The sequence below is a fragment of the Martes martes genome (genome assembly GCF_963455335.1).
Source record: "Martes martes genome assembly, chromosome: 2".
Classification (NCBI taxonomy): Eukaryota; Metazoa; Chordata; class Mammalia; order Carnivora; family Mustelidae; genus Martes; species Martes martes.
The window spans coordinates 60,576,302-60,602,255 of record NC_137889.1 but is presented as its reverse complement, the minus strand read 5'-3'; the positions used below and the strand labels follow the sequence as shown (position 1 = coordinate 60,602,255).

The following is a 25,954-nucleotide window of genomic DNA, read 5'->3' as shown; positions in this document are numbered from 1 at the left end:
TGCAAAAGAGATAAAAAAAGAAGCAAAAACTGGAAGAACTAAATGAGAGAAATAGAAAAATCTACAATTATAATGGGATATTGTAATACTCCTCTCAGTAATTCATAAAGCATGTAGACAGTTGAGTAGGAAAATTAAAAAACTGCCAACCTTTTCAACCAACTTGATTTAATTAAAACTGTAAAAATTAATAAAAAGAAAACTCATTTAGAATGGCATCAGGAAGCTAACAGGGGGAGCTGTCATGTCCAGCCCTTGTTGTTAATTGTAAATCCAAAAGGAAGAGACAGAACTTGCAAGTCAATAGTACTATTATCCTAGCAGGAGGAAGAAAGATTTCTTCCTACCCTGGTAACAGTCTAGCCAATGAGAGACAGTCACAGCTCAGTCAATGAAAAGTGATGATATTTTGAACTCCCAGTTTATTCCAATGGACTTTTAGTTTATGACAGTCTCTCCCAACTCCACCTTTTCTCTGTAAAAAAGCATTTCTTTCCTTTGTTCTCTGGGACTTGCCCATGGTTTAGCAGTAGCTTGCTTGTTCTGGATTGAAATTCTCAGCTATTCACAAATAAACCTATTTTTGTTGGTAAAATAACTGGCAATTTTATTTTGAAGGTTAACAGAACATATAACCTTCAATACTAGTGTCCACATTATTTCTATGGGCACATTGAACACCCATCACAAAAGACTGCATGTTAGATCATAAGCTGAGTCTCAATACCTTCGAAATCACAGAATGCATTCCATTGCCACAAGAGAATTCGATGAGAAATCAGTAATGGGAAGATGATTGAAAAACCCTAAATATTGGAAACTGGACAACATATTATTAAGTAGTTCATAAATCAAAGAAGAAATCACAAGAGAAAGTAGGAAATATTTTGAAATGATTACTAATAAAGACATATAAAAAGTTGTGAAATGCAGGCAAACAGTTTATAAAGGGAAATTTATAGCTTTCAATGCTTATATTCCACCTTAAGAAGCTAGAAAAAAGATATTAAGTACAAAGTAAGGAGATAGAAAATAATTAAGGTAAAAGCAGAAATCTATGAAATAGAAAGTGAGCAAATAGAGAAATCAGTAAAACCAAAAGTTGTGTTGTTAAAATATTCAGTAACACTGACAAATTTCTAGTTAGGGTGATCAAGGGAAAAAGAGTAGATGCAAAATACTAATATCAGGAATGAAAGTGGGGAGAGGGAGGAGGGAATACTAGGGCTCTTACAGTCTTGGGAAAGATACAAAGGGTGTATTATGAACAATACATTTATTGTGACAATAAAATTTTTTGACAATAAATTTGATCACTTAGATGAAATGCATGAATTTCTTCAAATTGCCAGAACTGACTCAATGAAAAATAGAAAATTGGAATGGCTTGAATTTGTAGTAAAACCTTTCCCTAGGGACTCTTGGCTGGTTCAGTTGGTACAGCATGTGGCTCTTAATCTCAGGGTTGTGAGTTTGAGTCCCAGGTTGGGTGTGGAGCCTACTTAAAGGTAATAAAATAATTAAAACATTTCCCTAAATCAATCTCCAGGTCCTTTTGGCTTCACTGGTACATTCTAGCAAACTGAAGCAGAATTTAGGTTTGAGGTGAGTGGAAGGCTTAAGCACATAGCATTTTATAGGTTGTATAGATCTTGAGATTACCAAATACTTACTGGACATGCCGTGGGATATGAAATTAGAATATCTAGTTTCTCATCTGCTTCTGTTACTTCATAGTTATACAACCTTGGAAATTATGTTAAATGTTTCAGAAAACATCTATGTCACAGGTTATTGGGGAGAACCAAAATATATAGTTTTATACTATAAAGTACTCACATACATGACAATATTAATATTTAAAAAATAACAAGCTGTCTTTTCACAGGCTTTACCATAATCAATTTTTTAGCATAATTAATTTTTTATGATGATGGTGGTTGTTTTTTGGGGGAACTTATGATGATCTTGTCTGGGCTTGTCCAATACAGGGGAAAGAAATAGGATTTCTGCACGGTCAACTTTAGGTATTCAGGTTGGCTTGGGTAATTAACACAAAATACACAGGAGGATATCTGGCCTAAACACCCTAGAAAATTATATCAAGCCAGAGGCAGGTTTTTTTCTTTCAAGTTTTCTAAGACAAGGGGCCATGTAATCATATCCGTGGCCAGTATTTCAGTTTCAAAGAGTCCTTTTGTGATTCTGCTTCACACTGTGATTGGATATTTGTAGCCAAGGAATTCACTCTGTATCTGAAGTTTTTGGCACGAGGATGCATTCCAGTTCACCAACCTGGAAAGTCTTTTAACCCCCTTCCCCATTTCTTTTTTTTTTTTTTTTTTGCAGAGACTTTATCACTTAGGCACAATTGATTAATCCTTGGTGATTGGTGATTGATTCAACCTCCTATACCCTCTCCCCTGACTGGAAATCAGAGGGCGGGACCAACCCTCTATCCATGGTTGGTTCAAAATCGCATCATTAACATAAACTCAGTGGTTGAAAGGAGCTTGTCAGTGAATAGTAAGACACCCATTTCACCTCTGTGGCTCTGAAGTCACTTAAGGAACAGAGGACACTGAGACCAAATAGAACAAATGATGCTCCCATTGTTCTTATCACTTAGGAAATTCCAAGGGTTTGGGGAGCTGTAAGCAAGAAACTGTGTCTGGAGGACCAAAATATATATATATTATCAATCACAAAGGAGTACTAACTTAGTTTTAGACCCATGAATCACCCTGCAATTTGAAACAGTAATTGGCAATTCTGGGTTGTTGGATATTTTTCCTAAGATGGCAGCACATCTAGCTCCAGACTTTTACAATTGTCTTAGGCTCATGTAGAAGCTTTCTATTTAGAACCTTTAAAATGTCCACTAGCTACTATTTGGAATAGTGGGGGTTCCTAAGTTCAACAAATGTCATCAGAGGCTTGCCATCCCTTGCATGGGATTTTACCAGGGAATGCAATGTGATCGTTAATTAGCAGAACTCCATGTTCCTTAGGTCCCTTATTCTGCAACCTGGTTTCGGCTGTCTTTCTTATGTTCACCTACAATATAAAGTTTACTTTTGTAGAAGGAAATCCTGCCATGTGTGAGCCAGGAGGACATTATGCTAAGTGAAATAAGCCAGACATAGAAAGACAAATAGTGCATTATCCCATTTACACGAGGAATCAAAAAAAGTAGAACTCATAGAGGCAGAGAGTAGAATGGCCGTTACTAGGGCCTGGAAGGTGAGAGAAACGGGAAAATGCTGGTCAAAGGGTATAAACTTTCACTTATACAGGATGCATAAGTTCTGGAGATCTAATGTACAACATGATGACTACAATTAATAATACCATGCTGTGTACCTAAAATTTGCAGAGAATAGATTTTCAGTGTTCTCACCACATGCATGCGTGCATGTGTGCACACGGTAACCATGTGAGGTGATGAATGTGTTTAGTTTGATTGTGGGGATCATTTCACAATTCATAAGGACATCAAAACATCACATTGTACTCCTTAAATACACACAATTTTTACTTGTCAATTATACCTTAAATAAAGCTGGAAAAAAAGAAAGTTTACTTTTGTGACAATTGCTTGTTATTTCAAGAAAGCTGTGGTAGGAGCTGAATTAATTGGGAAAGCTGTTGTACCAAGAAGACAGGGAAGGCCTTCAGCAGAACTGCCTTTAGGCTGTGCCAAGCAGGGGCAGGTCTGGGACAGGATGGGTTGGAGGTGAGCCTTCCCTGCCTTCTCTGGGGACTTTCTGCCTCAGCTCCTAGCCTCAGCACCACCCACAGTCTGGGTATCGCCTCCCTTTGCTTAACCTTTCCCTGCACGGGTGGGTGGGGGTGGGGTAGATTGGGAAAAAGCCTCAGCTGCTGCTTTAAGCACCCCACACAATTAATGGGCAGCTCCAGCTGGTGTCCTGAAAGACAGATTGAAATCCTACACCTTTTTTTCTTATGATCGAATTGATTTTGGCATCCGCTTCCAGAGTTACTCTAGTTTTTAAGAAAATGTTCATCTGGGATATCAAGGACCACTCGGGCACAGCAGAAGGTTGTGTAATGCAGGTCAGGACCAGGGACAAATCCAGAGCCTGCTACCGTGGGGAGGCTAGTTTCTAGGAAGCCCATCTCTGGACACCATCTTGCACCCCAGGAGACTTTCAAATGAGTAGAAGTCTTCCCTGAGTTAACTCGAGGAGCTCCTGGCCCACCCTGAAAGAAAGGAGTTCAGAGAGATGTCTGCTCTGATCATAAGTCTTTAGACCATTCAAAGGTTATGCTGATGGTCAACAAAAAATGAACTCTGAGTGTACTTGACAAGACTGTCTCAGATCCTCTTACTTCACTTCTGTGTTTCATTTCAGGCTCCACTCCTTGAAACTCTAGCTTCCAACCATCTTTGCTTTCCCAGTCTTGACTTGGAGGACTCCCTTAGATATGGCTTACATTCATTACCTTTCTCTTCCTACTTTTTCTTGCTAAAGATAACATCTGGCCAGGTACGATCCTAAATAGACTCTTCCCACATCGGGTTGCTTTGCCAATCCTCTGTCTAGGCTTGCCAGGACTGACCTACAGTGAGTGGTGGGGCACAGGGAGTCAGTTTATGCCAGGAAATGCATTTGCAAGTGGGGAGGTAATGATGATGAACTAAAAGAAGCCCCTTCAGCACTCTCCAATCTTTCCTGAGGTGGGAGACTGAGCAGTTTCCACTCAAGAGACATGAGGGCAGCAGGCTACCAGGAGGACCTGAGTTCAATGAAGGAATACGGTGCCAGGGAATTTTGCAAGGACTCTGACAATATAGGCTAGTTTGTCTAGGACATCATGAGTATCAGGAAGGCATGTTGGATGACCTTGAAGATCAGCACTGCAAGGAAACACAGTGCAGCATGGACAGGAGAGTAAAGATGAGACTGATGATCAGAATCTAGCATTTGGGATGGAGGGCGGATGACAATGGGATGTGAGGCTTGGCAGTACTGGTTGGTGCAGTGGAGATGTCACATGACCCTAAGGCCTGAAAAAGTTGATGGCCATGGTGAAAAGTTGTCTTCAGCAGTGGGCTAAGTAATCTTGGAGGTCTCAATGGCCAAGGGTCAGGACTGGAGACATTGTAAGTATAAAGTGCAGCCAATTTTTTATGAGGTTTTTTGCTCAAGTGATTGGGAGACAGTGTTGGGCATCCCTAAGGACACTCATCTTGTAATATGCTGCTTCGCACTGTGTATAGCCCAGGGATGAATCCTCCCTCATTTCACTGCAGAAAAGTGGAAAAGAAAAAAATTTCGAGAAGGCCTATGGCAAGAGAAATTTTCCTCCTACACATCTGCAAGGTAAAAAGAAAATGATTTCATCCAAAAGATGCAATGTTTTACCTCTAGGTCATTTCCCTCTTGGCAGAATAGATATGGAGGATTATCTGTACAGAACTTGACCAAGAAAGTGAGTTTGAGGTCTCTGAGGGAACAGGCCTCCATCTGTTGTTTCTATGGAATTTAAAAGGGAAATCGATGATGGGTGGACTGCACCCTCTTTCATCCCTAGAGACAAAGCTCAAGTACCCTTATTCCAGCACTTGGCTCTCAGGTTTTCCTATCTAGAAGAGTTCAAGTTCTTTTGGCTTTGGTTTGATTTTCTAACCTTACCTATCAATTTTTTTTGTGTGTGTGTGTGATGAAACTCCTTTTTCAAGCAACAGCTAACAACAGAATCACAATACATGAAACAAAAAACCTCAGAATTTTATTAGCATATATTTATTTTATAACTTCATGTTTACAACATTTTACTTTGTATACTGTCAATAGCTGAAAACAATGAGGCCATTTTCATGAATACAAAAAACCTGAAATCAGGATGTATTTGGTTGAACAGTATTGAAAAATTGTAACTTAGAAATGATCACAAATGGTACCTTTTAAAAAAAGTGCTTCTCTTACAATCTCAGGATATTCTTCCATTAAAATTATCCACCATCAGAAAGAATAATTTATTGTTTCCAAGTCAAATCACTACAACAATCAACAGCTGTTGGCATACTTATCACAAAGATAACAGACAGCAAGCACTCAAATGTACCAGGGGAGCTAATATGGTTTCCAAAGCAATGTGGTCACAACTTAACTGACAGATTATATATTTACTTGTTACCGCAGCACTGTTAAAACAATAAAGACAGCATGCATTAAACATACAATAAGTATCATGAAAATCAGGAGTCTTAAGCCTTATTGAAGGCTTTCTATGTTCCAGACATCATGCTAAGTGATTCAAAGGCATTACATCATCAGAGCCTAACAACAACCCTATTCTATTATGTTCCCATTTTCTTGATAAGGAAACTGATTTTTAGAGAAGTCTGTTGTACATAAAAAGCTACCATGATGCTATCTATCAACTAGCATTTAACTGAATGGTGCTCATTTATGCTCTCCAAGCACACATTACATCACAGGGCATGCATGGATATGATTTAAACACCTGTGAAATGCCATAACTTCTTTAATCTTTAAACAATTGAGAGAAGTCCAGATATGTGCTCAGATATCACAAGAGAATGTTACTTCCAAGGTCTGCCCAAGGTCCCTCTGGAAACATCAGGGAGCCTGTGGGTGAATGCCAGTGTGAGGACATTTGTATATCAACACAGCTTGAATCTACCTATTTTTCAGTAGAGATGTGAAGACTTCAAAATACATTTTAAAGATGGGACTCCTGAAAAATCTCTGCAGAACTATAGAGCACAACTTGGAAATCACAATGGTAGTGGCCAGAGGATTACCAAGAGACAGAAAGTTCCAGACTTCTATCTCAGCTCTGTCACTTGTTATTATTTTGATCCTGAGGAGACCACTTAACTCATCTGAGCTTCATCTTCTCTTTCAAAAAAGGCAAAATGGTAGTGTACTGGGATTGCTGTGTACAATAAATACAATAGATACATGTGAAACACCTGGGACATAACAGACCCTCAATAAATATGAGCTCCTTTCCTCTCCTCCATCCCCTTTGTTGCCAATAAAAATCTTCTCTTACCAGAACGGTCAGCTCACTAAATCCAATCCTCCCTCTCTAGCATGCCTCCCCATAATGTCCACTCTTTCTCAAAGGTGTCTGGCACACTGTAGATCTCTTGCAAGCAGAGATTAGGCTGAGTCATCTGTGCCTTGGGGGCCTAACACAGTGCCTGGAACTGTCCATCTGCCATCTAGCGGAGAAGTGGAGGAGTGCATCCCAAGTAAAGAAAAGAAACATCATAGGGGAGGTGGTTGTATTCATTTGGCAATGTTGCGTCTACTGGTGTGGTGACTTATTTACACATGGTTATTTAGCTTCTCCCACACCGCCACCGAGGCCACATCCTCAAGGAAGTGGTAAGCTCCCTGAGAGCACCATCCATGCTCTTAGATTTAGGATCCTGACCTCCTTGACCAGCGCCTCACACTGCTAGGCACTCAGAGAGAAAGTGCTGATTTGAGAAGGGAAATCACCTGGCAAGTCCAAGAGCTTCTATTTTTAAATAAATTACAAAAGATATTTTTTCCCTCACATCATTTCTCCTTTTTTATGGTAGGGGTAAACTTTGGTCTGTTTGGGAGACCTCAAGTGCCTCAGAGTCCTTCAGGCTTCCTAGCTCATATTTGGAACTGAATCCGGTGTTTCTTCTCATCATCCATGCAGGGTCCAAAAAACTCTCGGATAATTTTTTTCTGAGAGGGAAGCATTAAGACCTGGCTCCAAGCCTCGATTTCAGTTGCATACATTTAACGACAAAAAGAGCGACGTGGTCTCAGCCGGATAAAGCGAATGTCCCTAGGCGCGCTGGCCGTGGGTCCTGCGCTGAGCTGAGTTTTAGTCGTCTGCCTCGTGATGCCAGCGGCCATAGCCATCCCCTGCGTCGGGCTCTTCAGCATTCTCGTTTTCAAAAGAGGCCTCTTCTTCCTCTTCCTCCCGGATTACCTTCATTAGCTCAAGAAAGCTGGGAGGCGGGCCCTGATCCTTCAGCTCCCTCAGCCTGCACCAAAGGACCTCACTGAGGTTGGCTCCCGCCATCACCTGCTCCAGGCGGACCTGGTCTGCGATATTCCTGGGGATGGCTCTTTTCTCCACCGCTCGCCGGAGCAGGGTTTCTAACCGCAACACATAGGCTGAGACCTTCTCCCCCTCCTCCTGATAGGTCTTCAGGTACTTCACCTGGGAGGTCCTGCGGCTCTCCAGGCTTCCGAACACTTGCTTAAACGCCTCCAAACACTCTTCCACGCTGATGGCCGCGTTGTCTGCCTGCACTATGTGCATGAGGTCCAGTGCAGGGCCGCGCAGGCTTTCCATCAACCACCTTTTCTTTTCTGCCTCCGCTACCGGCCACTCTTTGACGATCTCAGTGGCTTGTTCCAACCAGATTTCAAAGGGCTCTTCCTCGGGAGCAGGCACGGCACTCCCTGAGAACACTCTCAGTTTCCGGTATCTCATGGGCAGCAGAGGCTGCGGGGCATGTGCCATCGCCTGTCCCAACCAATGCGCCAATAACTCTGGCGATACGCAGGGCGCGGTGGCCGGAGACACTGCCTCATGCCCGAGGGCTCGGAACATCCCCGAGACTGTCTGTCCCTCTTTTTCCAGAAATAGGTTCAGTCTTTCAAGAAATTCCGTGTCCTGGGTACGGGTCTTGAAGACTACTTTCCAGATCCCCCCCTTTCCCTGAACCTCAGTGGGGATCACTGAGACGTCAGTATCTTCCATAAGCTCCAGTAAGACAGCATTGGCATTCTCCTGCTTCCTGAATATTTTGCCAAGCAGTCTATACCTGCCCAGAGACTTCAAAGTCTCCTGGAGGACCTCCTGAATCTCAGCCTCATTACAGTCCACTGGTATCCCCATAACCATCAGTGACTTCTGTTCATCCACGCTCATGATCCTGCACCAGTCCTCTAACAGGGCCAGTGCCATGGTCCCGGTATTCGCTCACTCTAACTCTACGGCTACCAATTCCTTTGTGGTGCAGATACGCGCCGCAGTAGGACTCAGAATATCCTGGGTGAGCTCCTGAACTTCTACTTCCCCCGTGAATGGGTCCTAGGCCAACCTCCCAGCAGTCCCCAAGTCTTGGGGACCAATAACCCTTACTCGTGCCGTGGCAAGAACTCAGCACTGCCAGTTCCGTCTCTAGACCTAAGCCAAGATGGCAGATTGGGTATCTCGGTAATGCCAGTGCCACTCCCTGTGGCTCTGCAGTCCAGGGGCTGCTGTGGCTCTCTCCCGGATGCTAGCAGCCACGTGGTGGTGTTGACCCTTCTCCAACGGCCCCAGCCACCTGCAAGAGCTGCTCTCACTAGCCACTGGGAAAGGCCTCCACTCTGGCACCCAGTGATCCCGAAGAGAAGTGTCCCAGCAAGGTGGCTTGGACTCCTAGTGAAACAATGGTCAGTTTTACCACACGGCCCTCTCCTCCCTGGGGAGCACTGTGCTTTAGTTCAGGATGCAAGTGGGGGTAGACCAGGGTTCTGTATCATTTTGGATTTGCATCTGCCCCACTCTGTCAGACCTCTTCTTTGCTTAGAGTGACTTTTTTTTTTCCCTCTTGGGGGACCCTCCTGCAATCTGGCTTCCCCATCATTTGCTCATCAGGCATGCCAGTTAATGTCTGAGCCACGGTTGAACACAGGACTCGAGATTTTCCCCCATGTGAAGAATGAAATTAGATACGGCTAGATACCTGTGTATGTGTTCCAGCTGTTCATGAGGGTCACGAGCTTATTTAGTAGCTTCTAGAAAAGGAAGGTGTCACCCATCTCCACACAATGGTGTGTCTGGGTCCTTCTTAGCTCCAGCCAAGCCAAGCTGCCCTGTTACACATAAATAACAATAATATATATTTATGGCTTGATGATATCCAGTGATGACTGTTGATGAACTTATTTTAAAAATGACAATCCTTTACAATATAATTAAGTCTACTAAACAATATGGAGTGGCCCCATTTCTTTGACTAAAAAATCCAATTAATCACTCAAACAGTTAAAACCAACTTAATATAGGTATAATAATTTCCCTTATATACCATACCATACTATACTATAGGCATAATGATTTAGTATAGGTTAACCATTTTTTTTAAAGATTTAATTTATTTATTTAAGAGAGAGAAAGAACAAGTGAGAAAGAGAGAACAAGCAGGAGCAGAGGGAGAGGGAGAAGCAGAACCCCCACTGAGCAAGGAGCCCAATGCGGGGCTCCATCTAAGAACCCTGGGATCACAATCTGAGCCAAAGGCTGAGGCTTAAGCAACTGAGCCACCCAGGTGTCCCTAGACTTAACAATTAAAAAAAAAAAATCTCAGAAACAAATATGTTAAACTTGGAATTATGAATTCTCTTTTGTTATGTGTGGGCAAATGCACAACTAGGTGTTTCTTTTGCTATGAATGTTAAAAATGCTTCATAACCTTTAAGTGTGAATGGGTCATTGGAGGAAAAAGAAAAACAGGAAACACATGTGTGGAGAGTGGTGGAGACCAGGGGATATAGGAAGGGAAGAGTTCCTACCATCTCCCACTTACTGCCATGTGCTGTGTGTTACGGGGCTATGAATATCCTACTGTAGGCCTGAAACATCCCCATCAGTCCAAATGGGGTCCGTATGCCAAGATGTCAGCCCACAGCTATGGTGGCAGCTTCTCCCGCCGCAGGCACATTTTCTGAGTCCTTCTGGAAGGTGCTGAAGGCAGGGCATGTGCCAGAGGGCCAGGAGGGCAAAATGCTGGATCTGACCCCCAGCCAGCAGCCCCAAGGATCTGAGCTTCTCTGTGCCATACTTTCCCTTCTAAGATATGAGGGGTAACCTTCCTCTCATAATATTTAGAGGAAATAGGAACTGTATAAAGGTATCGACTGCCTGGGAAGAACCATCTCCAAGGTCTACACAATAAAGGCCACGTTGAGGTTAGGCTACCTTTGGCCAGCGGCTTTTTCCAAAGGTGATCTCTACCTGCAATGGAAATATTTGGACATTAAAACAAAAGTAAAAATCTTGTTATTTTCTCATGTAAAGATGGGATACATTGGAAAAGGAATCAGATATTCACCTGTAATTGTTGGATCGTTTAGGTAGATAGTGACCTTGGCCAAAGTGCCTCACTCTCTCTAACTCTGTTTCCTGCTCTGGAAATGGGTGATGATAAAAGCACTCCTCTCATGGGCTTGCTCTGGGTAGGAAATGATGTAATTTCTGTGGAAGCACTTTATTCAAATCCGAAGCACATCGGGTGCAAAGTCCAAATGCCTGCCTCTGGTTCTCTCGGCCCCTCCACACAAATATTCTTCCCCTCTCGCAGTCTCCTGTTCTCAGCCGGGTCCTCCTTCCCATCTGTAATGGTGGGCTAGTCTTCAAACTGTGACTGGTTGTCCTCCAAATTTAACTCCATTCCCCAAACTGTCCCTCACGATGGGGGGTGGGGTGGGGAGGTATCTGAACTTATCCTTCCAGGGGCAAGGGTTGACAATGGGAATGGATCTTTGGTGGCACTACACTGAGCGACGGTCTTGCGGTATACAGCTTCTCCTAACCCAAACCCACCCTGGTTACTGAGCATGCCCAGATCTCCCTCTCCAGCAGCCAAAGGATGGGCATCTTTCCTGCAGGATTTTGCCACTATGGAAAGAGGGGAGGGGCTGTAATCGACCAGAGGCAGGGATTAATACATGCAAAAGACGTGGGGACAGGAAAAAGCAATGAAACCGCGTTACCGGCACAAATCAAAATGCCCCGTATCTGCCCACCAACCCAGTAGCTGTGGCTGGTTTAGCTGCACGTACACACCAAGTCCACACATCTTTCCCCTGCGGGGCCTCACACAATTCAAGGCACCATCACAGACTACACCCTATCTCCTACCCCACCACTGGACTCGCACGCACGCACTTTACATCCCCAGGCACTTGGCGTCTGGCAACCTGGGAAACCCCGCGGCTCTGGCGCAGTGCGCCACGCGGGCGGGGGATCGAGGCGGGGCACTCTGGGCGCCGAGAGCTGGGGACTTGGGGAGTGGGCTTCAATCTGCGTCTTACCCTCTTTTTTGACAAGGAAGGAGGGGCGGAAGATACCAAATCAAGACAATCTCCTGGGCCCTTCTTGATGCAGTGGCGCAGTTACTGTACTTGACGCCTTTGGGCAATAGAACAGGTCTCATCCCACTCTTACTACAACTTGCCGTTCTGTGCCAGAATTTGCAGACTGCACTTTTTGCTACACTCCCACGGCGTGCAGACCTCTGTCTTTACACACACACACACACACACACACACACACACACACACACCGCCCACCGCGTTTGCTACGCCCTTCTGCATTTCTCCCCGCCAGGCTAGGCGCCCCCCACCACTGTGGTGCGGTGAGTGAGAACCTTTTCATTTCAATCTCTGCGTAGCCCACCAAGGCCCGCGGGTAACCAGGTTTCGTATCCCGTGCATCGTAAGGCCCCCACCTCTCCTTACGGTCTGCGCCATCCCTTCCCCATCGTCAGTGCTGCCCCTTCCTCCCTCCCCGGGTGTCCAGGCGTCAGTCGGTTCGTCCCCTTTTCCCCATCCATCAGCTTACACCCTGGGTAAAGGGGAGGAAGCCCTCTCTCTGGTGGACCCTTGCCCCTGTCCCACCTCTGCAATGCGGTAGGGGGAGAGACTGCTGGGCCAGGCAGGTGGGGGAGAGGGGCGCAGAGGCCAGGGGCTGCGCCCTCGGGTCTTCGCCCCTGCGTACCCTGCCCCATACTTACCCTGGCGCGGAAAGCGGTCAGCAGGCCCTGCGCTCCGCATCCATTAGCGGGTGGTCTGGCCGCTTCACTTCCGGAGCGCGGGGCTCTCGGAGGCCCGGTCCTCCCCTCCCTCCCCTGCGCTCCGCTCCCCTCCCCTGCGCCGCGCCCCGCCCCCGCCCCGCCCGCGCCTCCCTCCTCCCGCTGCTGCCTGGAACTGGCCGCCTCTCTGCTCCCGCTGCCGCAGCAGCGGCCCTCCCAGACCCAACTTTGCTGCTCGCGGGAGCTGGCGCGGCGGCGGGGGGCGTGGGCAGGGAGGGGAGAAAGCGGGGTCAGAGGGAGGGACCGGGAGGGGTGGGTCGCTCGCTCGCCAGCCCTCCTTCCTTTCTGTACACCTTGCGGTAGGCAGAGAGCGGCAGCCTCGCGGCAGCCAGGGGGTTTGTGCACAGAGAGACCGATTTAGGGACCGGCAGACGGACGGACGGAGAGGACCCTCCCCGAGCTCCCGCGCCATGGCTGAGAGGAAGCAATCCGGGAAGCCGGCAGAGGACGAAGAAGTCCCTGCCTTTTTTAAAAACCTGGGCTCAGGCAGCCCCAAGCCCCGGCAGAAATTCTGTGGCATGTTCTGTCCGGTGGAAGGGTCCTCCGAGAACAAGACCATCGACTTCGACTCGTTGTCTGTGGGCCGGGGCTCGGGGCAGGTGGTGGCTCAGCAGCGGGACGTCGCCCACTTGGGCCCGGACCCGCAGCCGGCGTACTCCCGGCAGGGCCGGCGCGCCGGCGGGGAGCCATCTGTTGAATCGAGCCGGAAGGTGGAGATCCGGCGGGCCTCGGGCAAGGAAGCCTTGCAGAACATCTACGACCAGGTTGGTATGGGGGCGGGGAGGGGGTGTTTGAGACGCTGTACCAGACGTGGGGTCTCTCCTCCCTAGGCTCCCTTCCAGCTCGGTGGAGAACCGAGGATCCCAACGTGCCCACCGTCCTGCCTCACTTGAATATTGCATCCTCAAATCTGTACATGCACCCCGCCCTACTTGCCCCTTCTACGTACAGGGTGCAGAGAGGCTCGGGCGCGGCGGTGGGCGGCTGTGCGCCCACAAAGGCTGCCCGCTCCTCCCTGGGCCTGGTAGGTGGGGGGTGGGAGTAAAGGCTGAACCGATCCCGATGCCCGGTTGGGGGTCGTATGGTGGTGTGGGGGAGGGTTGAACCGATTCCATTCTTCTTAAATCCTTCCGGGCGGCTTCCGATTGCAGTTGTGGCTGGGTGCCCCACCCTTTTTTGATGCATCTCGGAGCGTGCAGTGAAGGGTTCGCGTGCAGGCCCGAAGGCTCCGCGGGGTTCGGGAGGGGCGGGGGCTTCGACAGCCGCTCCCCGCCGCGCCCTGCGCCCTCTCCCACGATACCCCCTGAGGCGCCCTCGGCGCTCGCGTCCGGAGCTCCGAGGCCAGGACCATGGTCAGCGCCTCCGCGGACCGCCTGGGAGGATCTCCTCGCCCTACTCCTGTTCGCCGCGTGAAACGAGGGAGGCTGTGGAGTCACCCAAGGAACCCGAGACGCTCCGAATAGCCCATGTGGAGAACAAAGTTCCGCTAAGTCTCTCAGCGAGGGCTTCCCAGAGTGCTCCCCCCCGCCGCTATTTGGGAGGTGCTTTGGGAATGGAGACTTAGTGGATTATGTTCAAAGGGGGAAAAGAAAAGAAAAGGGGAAAATCCCTTTCATTTTGAATAGATGGTCAAAGATGGACTAGACCCCCTGTACAGTGTTAATGGAGAAACAAAGAAGACCAATTTGCGAACCTTGAATTTAGAAAATATCTGTTATCTCTGGCTATGGTGAACAGTGTGCATTTTAAGTGCGGTAGTCTTCTCACACATTTTTTTCTTTATCAGGGTGACCTTCATACTTGTGCATTTTCCCCCACATCCTTAATTTCTCCACCAATAGATTACACTGTGAAATGTTTTAACACTTGTTTGCTGTTTCTCTACCATGCCTACTGGTAAAGAGGAGAAATCAATCAATGATTGATTATTGAATACCCATTGTGCGCCTTGCCTTGTGGGGCAGGGAGAAGGTTAGCTATAAAAAGTTCAAGGTGATTAATTCTGAAGGGGCTTTCAGAGTAGTTGGGAGTGGTCTATACATATTCCCTGATTCCACCAGCATTTATTTAGTATTCAGGCTGTGTGCTTACAGTGAACGCATGGAGGACAATTAAAGAGTTGGTTATAATGGCCGGAACAGGTACTGTTTCCTGACATGGCATAGTTTTGCAGCTTTTGCCTTTTATTGCACAAATTCTAGGAAAGATAAACCACTTACTGTCATTTTCAAAAGGTGGGACAATTAATTAGTTGATTCCTCCTCTCCCGGCTCTGTCCTCTGATTTATTCCATATAGGGGGTACCTGATACCCATATTTCACTATGAGTCAGCCCAAAGAACTTAATCCAGAAAACTCACCTGAATTCAAGTGATCAGACAATTGAAGCAAAAGTTTTTAAAAATGTAACTAATATTGAGATGTGAGGAAGTGTGAAATACTTTCCCACATGAACACATTGGATGAGGGCCAAACCATGATCATATAGCATCATGGTTGTGCGAGTATCCTCATCTTTAACAAGTTGTGCTGGTAATCCTAATTTCTAAAAGGGAACGGAAAAATTCTTTGAGACAAGGGAGGGGTTATTTTTTAAATGGCAGATCAGGGGGCAGAGTTTGAGAATGGCCACCCTTACAATAATGGCAGCAAATTAAAACTCAGGTTTCAAAGGAAGAGTTTCATTAGGTTGAATAATACATCTTTTTCCCTGTCCATCTGGAAGCTTAGATGTTTGATCATCAGCTTATTGTATGAACACTCCCTGATTTTAGTAGACATTTGAAATTGTAAACCTAAGGTGTATGGAGGGGAAGATTTGAAGAGGAAATACACAACCAGAACCCCAGCTACTTTTAGCCTCTGCAAATTCACATTTGCTTTAGTTGACCAATTATTAGCAACAGAGGATGATTCTGCTTGGTTTTTCTGCAGCCTTCCATGAATTTTCATTCAATCTTGCCTTATCACATAAGGGCTATTCCTGGGGGATTGGTTTCATTCATGACTAAGAGCACTTACTGGGATCAGTACTTACAGAGGTTGAATATTTCATGTCTGTACAAGAGAGAAAAGGCATTTGGTGTGTGTGTGTGTGTAACATAGTGATTTTCAAAGGCACAGTTGGGCCCACCATTTTGATTGACTTGAGTAGTCATCACTTAATTTTCTGCTAATGAGAAACATGACTGCCAATCTCTCAGCGCGTTCCTTTCTGAAGCCTTGGGACAGAGACAGGAGGAGAACTAGAGTGAGTGGGCCCTGGGGTCCCTGATTTGCACCTCTCTCCTCCCCTGAATCTGTATTTATAGGTATTGTTAATGTATATAGGTTGGTCAGAAGTGGCTTTGTCCACCTGTTATGGGGGGGGGTCTGCTGTTCTCTAGCAAGGCTTTGGGAAAGGAGGGAACAGGCTTCCTCAACTCATATACCATGCGGCTTGTGGGACACTGGTGTCTACATTTGCATTTACAGGTGTTTAGCAGGTAATCATCAGAAAAAATGGGTGTGGCTCCAGCTGGGATGTTGGGTTTTGGTGAAGGGAAAAGCCAGTGTAGTGAATATGACTGAGGAAAGCTGCCTCTTTACTCTTTTCCTTTGTGTCCTTGGCAAGTTCCTCTTTGAGCTGCAGTGAGGTTAGACTGGTTTCCATCTGTGAAGGACTCTGAGCTTCTTGGAAGAGAGCAGAAAGGCTGCACTATTGGCCCAATTCCCCCTTTCTGGTGCCCAGAGGTCCCTCAGCCTCCTCCCTTCCTCTTAAGAATTCCCTTTATTCTACCTCAGACACAGTTTAACCAGGGATGCTGGATCATGAGCCTCTCTTCCAAAGTTGCTCTTTGGAAAGAGCAGGCTTTTCTTCCCACAGCAAACCTATGTGACTGGGGAGTGATTCTCCATTTCTGCAGGGCGGGTGCCAGTGAGTAAACTATATAGGAGTTCCACTGAACTTGACAAAATTCCCAGATCTGTAAAATGCTTTTTGATATTCCCTGCCATTGTGTCTCCCCTCATCCCCTCTCCAAGCTGATAACTCACAGCCCCTGGTGCCCAGTGACCATGCTGCCTTCTTGCTATTCAAGGCCACTCTTACCCATCCTGATGCTGATGCCCATTCTAGGTCTTTCTTCCTCCAAAACAACGAGTACTGAAATCACTCTTATCTTTGCCCTCATTTCCCGTTCAAAAATTCCTTCCTTGTGTTTATCTTAGCTAGAAAGACATCCCAGTGATTGAAGGCTTCTATCTGTTATGTGAATGACTGATATGTAGGTTGCCCCCAGAGATGCGTGTTTGATAGTAGGCTAGCATGTTCAACAAAATGAACATCTAGTTAGCCAGATATGTGGTAGAGCTTTGGCTGGAAGCCATGAACAAGGGCATTCATTTGATACTGTAGTGGCTGCATTGTTTCAAAAGAGGAGACATAAATATGAACATTTGTATGTTCAGGATTCCAAAAAGCCCAAGACCCATCAGGGAACAAAGGGAAGAGAAAGAAATGGTGATAATCCATAACTAAAAAAATAATTGTGATGAAATACACATAACATACAGTTTATATTGATCATTTTTAAATATACAATTCAGTAGTGTAAATACACTCCTATTGTTGTGTAATCAGCCTCCAGAAACTTTCCTTTTCAAAACTGAACTCTGTGCCATTAAACACTAACTCCGATATCCCCTCCCCGCAGGTCCTCGTATCAACCATTTTACTTTCTGTCTCTATGAACTTGAGTACTCTAGATACCTCCTATAAGTGGAATTGTACAGCATTTATCTTCCTGTGACTGGCTTACATCACTTAGCATAATGTCCTTAAGGTTAAACCATGTTCTAGCATGTGATAAGATTTCTTTCTTTTTTAAAGGTTGAATAATATAATTTGTTAAATTTTAATAAGTCATTAGTGATTGAAAATTTGTGGCACAATTAATAGTTTTGCAACCAATTATTGTGGGAGGAAGTAAGAAGGGTTACACTGGGAATGAAATAGACTTCTCCAGCCAGAGACCTGAATAGAAGAAAACTCTCACCAGCTAAACAGCCTCTATCATCTGTCTCCCTTGTGGCTCAAAGGTGGAGAAGAAAATTGCTGTCATTGTAGGTCCAATGGCAACATCTGGTTGAATGCCCCATAGTTCATAAACTCATGGGCCATGGGAATCGGGAATGGGCTGGGCATTTTCCTACCCTTAGTAAAGATAGGCTAGTTTTTCTTTTTTCTTTTCCTTTTTGTTACATAAATTAACCCATTTATTATAGGCTAGCAATGTTTCAAATGGTGGAGCTTCTCCTGGTCTTTCAACTTCTTCAATCCTCTGATGGCAGTGTTTACTGTGAGGGCAGAAGTGGTGTTGCGGGTCCAGGGGCCACCAGCAACGGTTTCCATGCAGGAGCCACAGAACCAGATCCCCACAGCTCCTCTTTTTGTCTTGGTTTCGCCACAGAAGGAGCAAGTGTATTTGGCTTGCTGGCTTATTTCACTCTTCTTTGCCATTTTCCTGAGGGAGGCACCATAACGGGTTCTGTATTTACCTATGATTCCAACCTTCTTGGTGCGTCGAGCCATGTTGCTGCCAACTAGATCTGAGCCCAGAGAGTGATAGGCCAGTTTTTCCTGTGGGTCCTTTGGTGCCAGTGCCCCTTTCTCCTTTCTTGGGAGAGTCAGAATTGACCATGGGGTTGAACGTACACTGCCATTGGATGGTAGAGCTTGAACGAGACCTAATGATTATTTAATCACCTCATTCTAGCAGTGGAGAAGGTGATGCCCAGAAAAATTATGCTTCATCCCACAAAATTCTCGTGATGGTTTCAGGGTGAGTTTGGAGGACTCTGGCTGCCCAGTCCCACTGCAGTCCTATACCAGTAAAATCGTGTTATTTTGGTAGCATTATATAATTCTAGAATGTACGTTTACATTCTAGATACTATATTTTAGAATGTGTAGAATATATTATTTTGAAACTTGCCTCAACACCTTCTGATATAGGCATTTTCCCTTTTTATAAATAACACTGAGATTTAGTGATATTTACTGACCACTCCCAAGGTCTTGCTCTGTAGTAAATGTATGACCTAGGATTTGAACCTGACTCAGTGCCATACTTCTTTTTTTTTTTTAAGGTTTTATTTATTTATTTGAGATAAGGAGAGAGAGGGTGTGGGGAGGAGGGGCAAATGGAGAAGGACAAGCAGACTCCATGCTGAGTGTGAGCCTGACATGGGGCTTGATCCCACAACCCTGAGATCATGACATAAGCTAAAATCAAGAGTTGGATGCTCAACCGACTGTGCCACCCAGGTGCCCGTCAGGGCCATACTTCTTGCCCTATACCATTCTGTGGCTCCATTCCACTGCCAGAGATAGTTACTGAGCTTAAAGGTACAATTTAGTTTTGCAGGCAAAATATTCTGTCTCCCATCAAACTTCGTATGTTCTCTGGGGTAGGCTCTGTGCTAAATGCTTTATGTGTGCTATCTTATTAATCCTAAGGTAATTCTATTGAGTAGGTGCTACTGTTACCCTTATTTTGCAAAAGAAATATCTGAAGGTAAAAGAAACTTGCAAAACAACTTGCTAACCAGAAGTAGGATTTGAACCCAGGTCCATGTGACTAAATAGTCTTTGAATCATTATGATGTACTGAATTGCTTTCTTTATTAATTATCCTTTTCTCATTTTATTTCCAAAGAATTAACTATTACAAAATAGTTCCCAGTGCCTACCTTTGTTTTCTGTTTTGTGGTGTACTCGTTGAAGCCATTTGTAAAAAGGACTGCTGATCTGTCTTTATGAATGTGCCCTAACCTGCTGATATTCTGTCCATCATTTTTTTTTTTTAACCCAAGAAATGTCTTCAGATATCACTGGGACAGAGGCCCAATCTGACAGTGTGAATGTCATGCCTTTCTAAGATGAGAGCAATGTGATGACAATGTGATTTTTCCACTGGATGTAAATCATGAACTAAAAGCAAATAACGAGGGAGCCATCAATAAAAGCATTGGCAGATGGGCTGATGGACACTTGAATTTGGTTGGCTGCAGCCTGGGGAAAAGGCTGGTAGCATAGGCCAAGAGCTGCATGCAAATAGTGCCTTGAAGGGGAAGCATCTGGTCTTGAAGGTGGTGGCTTGGGGTGTGTTTCTTTTTTTTTTTTTTTTAAATAAAATTTTTTTTTTAAGATTTTTTATTTATTTATTTGACAGGGAGAGATCACAAGTAGGCAGAGAGGCAGGCAGAGACAGTAAGAAGGAAGCAGGCTCCCTGCCGAGCAGAGAGCCCGATGCGGGACTCGATCCCAGGACGCTGAGATCACGACCCGAGCCGAAGGCAGCGGCCTAAACCACTGAGCCACCCAGGCGCCCCTTGGGGTGTGTTTCTGAGACATGTATAGACTGCTTGCCCGGTCTCTGATTTCGAGGCAGCTCTCCAGTGGAAAGAACTCCGAAGTAGGAGTCAGGAAACCCAGCCCATAGTCCTGGCTCTTGTTCACTAGCTGAGCCATCTGCACAGTCACCTAACCTGCGCTGTCATCAGGCGGGGCCTTGACTTCCAAAACTCCTCTCATTTCCACTAAAGGCTCTAAAAGAAAGTGATGCTGTCCCCGGCTGTTCATTCGTTCATTTGTTCTTTCTTTCTTTCTTCCTTTCTTTTTTCTTTCAACATTGAGATAAGATTCATATAACATCAAATTCTCCTTTAAACCATTATCATTTACAATTCAGTGACTTCTAGGACATTCACAGTCTTGTGCAACCATTTAATTCCAGAACATTTCATGGCTCCAAAAAGAAACCCCATATGCGTTAAGCAGCTACTCCCCAATACCCTCTCACCCCAGCCTATGGCGACCACAAATCCATGTCTGTCTCCGTGGATTTGGCCTGTTCTGGACATTTTGCATACATGGCATCCTACAACATGTGGCCTTTTGTGTCTGGCTTCTTTCATTCCTTGTAACGGTCTCAAGGTGAACCCTCACAGTGGCGTGCGTCAGTCCTTCATTACTTTCCATCACTAAACAATATTCCATTGTTTGTATATATCACATTTCATTTATCCATTCACCAGTTTATGGACATTTGGGTTGTTTCCACTTTTTGGCTTTCATGAATAATACCACAATTACCATTCTTCTACAAGTTTTGGTTTAAATATATGTTTTCAGTTCTTTTAAGTATACACTTAGGCACGGAACTTCTAGATCATACGGTATTCTGTGTTCAGCTTTTTGGGGAGCTGCGAAACCGTTTCCCACAATTTTACTTCCATTTTACATTTCCACCAGCAATGTACAAGGGTTCCAATTTCTTTCTGCTCATCCTCCACAACACAGTGTTTCCCCCTTTTTATGGATTATAGCTGCCCCAGTGGTTGTGAAGTGGTATCTCATTGTGGTTTTGATCTGCATTTACCCAATGACCAGGAATCTGAGTATCTTTTCATGTGCTTGTTGTCCATTTGCATACCTTCTTTGGAAGAATGTCTATTCGAGTGCTTTGCCACTTTTAAAAAACAGAGTTGTTTGTCCTTTTGTTGTTGTATTGTATGAGTCGGTTTTTTGTTTGTTTGTTTGTTTTTAAGATTTTATTTTTAAGTAATCTCTACACCCAACGTGAGGCTTACATTCACAATCCCAAGGTCGTGGTCAACTGACTTAGCCAGCCAGGCACCCCTACGAGTTCTTTATATATTCTGAATATCAGATACGTGATTTGCAAATATTTTTTCCCATTTTTTTTTAAATTATTTATTTATTTTAGAGAGAGTGTGCGCAAACAGGGGGTGGGGCAGGTGGAGAGGAACAGAAAGAATCTTATCGCAGAATCCAAGAATCAAGATCAAAATCAAAGAATCAAAATTGCGGACTCCACACCGAGTGCACCACGGAGCCCCACAGGGGGCTTTACCTCAGGATCCTGAGATCATGACCTGAGTGGAAAAACCAAGAGCTGGGTGCTCAACTGACTGAGCCACTCAGGTGCCCCTATTTTCCTCCCAGTCTTTGGGCTGTTTTTTTTTATCTTCTTTATATGGGCCTTTTGATGCACAGAAGTTTTTAATTTTGGGGAAACCTGATTTATCTGTCTTTACTTTTGTTGCTTCCACTTTTGGTGTTATTATTATTCCCAGTTATTCTCAAAACTACTAGATCAACTGAAATCTAGCAAAGAAGCTCCAGGGCCTCATTTCTTGGAATGATAATTATGTAACTAAATTCCGTTGCTTTATGGGAGTTTTGAAATTCATTTAGAATAGTATTTCCAATAGGTCAGTATTCTTGAGTGTTTTTTTTTTTTTTAAGGATTTTATTTATTCATTTGACAGACAGAGATCACAAGTAGGCAGAGAAGCAGGCAGAGAGTGAGGAGGAAGCAGGCTCCCTGCTGAGCAGAGAACCAGATATGGGGCTCGATCCCAGGACCCTGGGATCATGACCTGAGCCGAAAGCAGAGGCTTTAACCCACTGAGCCACCCAGGCGCCCCAGTATTCTTGAGTGTTTTGTGTACTACCTAAGTCTGATCTATTTCATGATCCTGTTCATATAAAGAAATTTCTTTCCTTTGTGTGTGTTCACACATATATTTGGTATTTTATATAAATATATATACACACAAGTTTTAACTTCAATTATATATGTAATAAATATCAATCAATCAATCAATCTACCTACCTATCTCCCCAGTGATTTGGGAACCACAGGGATGGTTTTGAGGAGGGCGATGATGAAAAAGCTGAATTTAGGAAAAAACAAATTTGAGAAACGAATTGAATTTTATTTTGTTCTATTTTTTTCTTTAGAAATAGCATGACAGTACCATGTTTATTGTACATGGGATGAGCAATTTTTTTTAAAAGAAAGAAATCCTTGATAATCTGATTATCTAAAAATAAGCATTGGTAACATTTTGGTATAATATTTTTTCAGTCTTTATACTCCCACCAAAAATGAATGAGAAATACTGTTTTTCAGCATTTCTGATATCACAAGGTATTATCATTTTTATAGATATTTCCCAAATTTGTAGGTGACAAGTGGTATCTTGCTTTTTGCCAGTTTTCCTACTAAAGCATTCATATTTTAAACACTGATTTATAAAAATTCTATATTAGAATATATCCACTTCAATGTCAACTTGTTACACATTTTTTTGTTAGTTTGCATCTGATTTTTGTGGCCTTTGTATTTTGACATCCAAATTTAAAGTTTGAACTTAAATCAGTTTATCTTTTCTGATATGTTCCTGCCTTTCAAGATTATTATTTACTTATATTTTCTTCTAAAACCTTTTTGGATTCTGTGTTTATTTATATTTAAATTTATATTTATATAAAAATTAAATGCAATTAATTTTTCAATACCTTGAAATTAGGTGTAACCTAATTTTCCAAATAGCTAGCCTGTTGTCCTAATGACATTTAGTGAATAATTATATTGCTTGACTTATTTTTTATATACTCCACCTTTCCATATGTCTGGATATCAGTTTTAGCTTCTTGCTCTTTCATGGATCTGCCTTACTGATGTAGTGGTTCAAAACTGCTTTAGTTACTTTTGCTTTTAAATATTTTTATTTTTTTCTGTTTTGCCACCATCCAACTGAATTGTCCATGAAAGATATTTTCTTACAGAAACCTGATATGATTTTTACCAGAATTATGTGAAATTTATCTAGTGAACTGGAAGATACATATAATTTTTAAGATAACAAGTCTTTCTACCTAAGCTTAGAGTATGGGCTTCCCTTTTATCTTTTCAGGTATTCTCTTCTGTTGCTCTGAAATTTTTTTGTTGTATTATTGCCAGTGCTTTGTTGTTATTGTGAATATAATTGTCATTATATTGTGTAGTTTACATTCTGTGTGATGCTTGAGTTTTATATTAATTAATAGCAGAGTACATTATTCAACTTACTCTTGGCTCTAATATTTTCCAATTGATTCTCTTGGGACAGTTTTATTACCTAATATTACTTTTATGTCTTTTTTCCACTGTCTTTACTTATTATTTCTTTTCTGTGTCTGACTACGTTGATTAGAGCTTCTAGAACAATGTTGGATAATGGTGGAAGTATTAGGGCTCCCTGTTTGATATTTGACTTTAATGAGAAGGTCTCTATACTTCACTATTGTTTGAGAGAGATCTTTCTATCATGTTAAATAATCATTGAATTCCTACTTGAGCCTACTGGTAACATCCTTCAGCCAGCAACGCCTAGGAGCGCACTTGTGGTTGAATGAGATGGGTTTATTACTTGTAGTGAGGGAGAACACACACAACGTGGAGAACCATGGGGCATCTTTGTGAGGGGGTACTTGAGAGAGATTATTTGGGTTTCAGTGGGGTGATTTGGGGGAGGGCCCAAGGAAATGAGGGTTCCCCATGGGCTGGGGATGCAAAAAGGAAGGCAATTCTATGATTTGTTGTCTCAATATATCTTACCTGTACAAGGAGAGATTGATGAGACAGAGCCCGAGCTGTGATTGGGAAAGAAGCAGCAGGCACTTAGAGCAGTTAGGATAGGGGGATTTGGTATTTTGTGACTTGGACAATGTTTATATTTTATCAGACATGATTATAGAGGGGTTTCATTTTTGTCTTGATCCATCATGGTCACTGAGTGTTCCGATGTCAATAATACTCTGAAATTTATGTTCAACAGGACAACACCCAGGCCAGCTCTTGGCAAGTATTTTCTGTTTCTCAATATACTCAGAATTCCATCCCTTGGGAATCCAAGCCCCAGACCCCAAAGAACTTAAACTTCCAGAGTTTGGAAATCCTAGCTTCTTCCCTTCTCTGCCTTGAGAGTCTGGGACACGAAACGCAATCTCCCCCCTGCCTGTGAATCTGAGCCCCGCCCCCTTCCTGACCAAACTGGCCCCAGATCAGAGCAGATCTCTTTCCGACCCTCTGGGAACCTCCCTGAGGTCCAGCCCGTCTCAGGGGACTCCGGAGGAAATCTGCAGGTGTTTGCGAGTGGGTGAGGGGAGCCTGATATCTTCCTGTTTTGTACATAGATTTATTTTTCAGTTCCAAGGAAGATGAATACATTTTGTGAAAAAAATTTTTTTGATTTGATCTGATAGATCATCTAGTGTGTTTCCTATCTGTTTCTGTTTTAGCAATATTTTCCTGCCCTCGAATGGAGATGCCAAATAATTTCTTGAATGTTTCCTCCCCACCCCCCATGATATCTCCTATCCCTTGTTCTCTAATAGTTTTTGGTAAGCTTGCTATTTTTTTTTTTCTTTTACTTATGTTCTTACTTTCAATTAAAGTGAGATCCCATCAGAATCCATGCTTTTACCAGAGGGATGTGTGAACTGACTACATGCATCGTTGAATCTTTACTAGGCTTATAGTTTGGGGCTTGATTCGAGCACCAGCTGCCTGTCCCATTCCCATTTTCTGGAGCTGCGTTGGCAGACTTTGGCTTTCATACTCCAGTGAAATTTCAAAAATAAATTTGGGGAACAAGCTAAGGGTTGCCAAATTTTTATGTTGCCAAAATAGGGACACTAAAGAACGAAACCAAACCAAACAAAAACATCACTACGTGGCGTCATCCCCTAACGTGAAGAACAATTTAGCGCCAAAACCATTAAAAGGAAAATGACTCCAGGATTTAAAAGTATGCATAAATTGAGCTTTATGAAAAATTACATGTCTTGTCCTTATTTTCTTCACTTTGACCTAGTGTGTGAACACTTTGCCCCAGGCAGCCTGGCATCAGCTACCAAACCAGCATGGTGGAGGTGGTCTCTCTCTTGCTTCTCCTCGTCTGTCCTTTCCTGAGTAGTCTCTTTTCAGAAGTTGTTATCTCTGTTGGATAAAGGACCACCTCTCACAGGCTAGGATAGGCAATTGTTCTCAAATGCACCTGGGATTTGTTACAACCAGGGGCAGTGAGACGCACAGTATGGAAATGGCTGTCCTGAAGGAGGAGGTTTCTATCCTCATGGATCCCTAGAACGAGAGACAGAGCATGCACACAGAGCTCCAGGGGGAAGCACCTGGGTTGGTCAGGAGGCAGTGGGATGAGGGGAAGACAAGGCTAAGAGCCATTATTGTGGTTTGGAACATG

At 44.0% G+C, this 25,954-nt stretch overlaps 2 protein-coding genes across 2 annotated transcripts; both read right to left on the bottom strand.

The window, feature by feature from the left end:
* Positions 1 to 7,866: 7,866 nt before the first annotated feature.
* Positions 7,867 to 8,961, bottom strand: PNMA2 (PNMA family member 2; the record flags this gene model as incomplete). Its single annotated transcript, XM_080796311.1, has 1 exon — positions 7,867 to 8,961. The coding sequence occupies one exon, from the start codon at positions 8,959 to 8,961 to the stop codon at positions 7,867 to 7,869; it is 1,095 nt and encodes a 364-aa protein (XP_080652437.1).
* A 9,161-nt stretch (positions 8,962 to 18,122) lies between these two features.
* Positions 18,123 to 18,428, bottom strand: LOC308338270 (large ribosomal subunit protein eL43-like; the record flags this gene model as incomplete). The annotated part of the gene is made up of 1 exon (XM_080796310.1): positions 18,123 to 18,428. The coding sequence occupies one exon, from the start codon at positions 18,426 to 18,428 to the stop codon at positions 18,123 to 18,125; it is 306 nt and encodes a 101-aa protein (XP_080652436.1).
* Between the last annotated feature and the right edge of the window lie 7,526 nt (positions 18,429 to 25,954).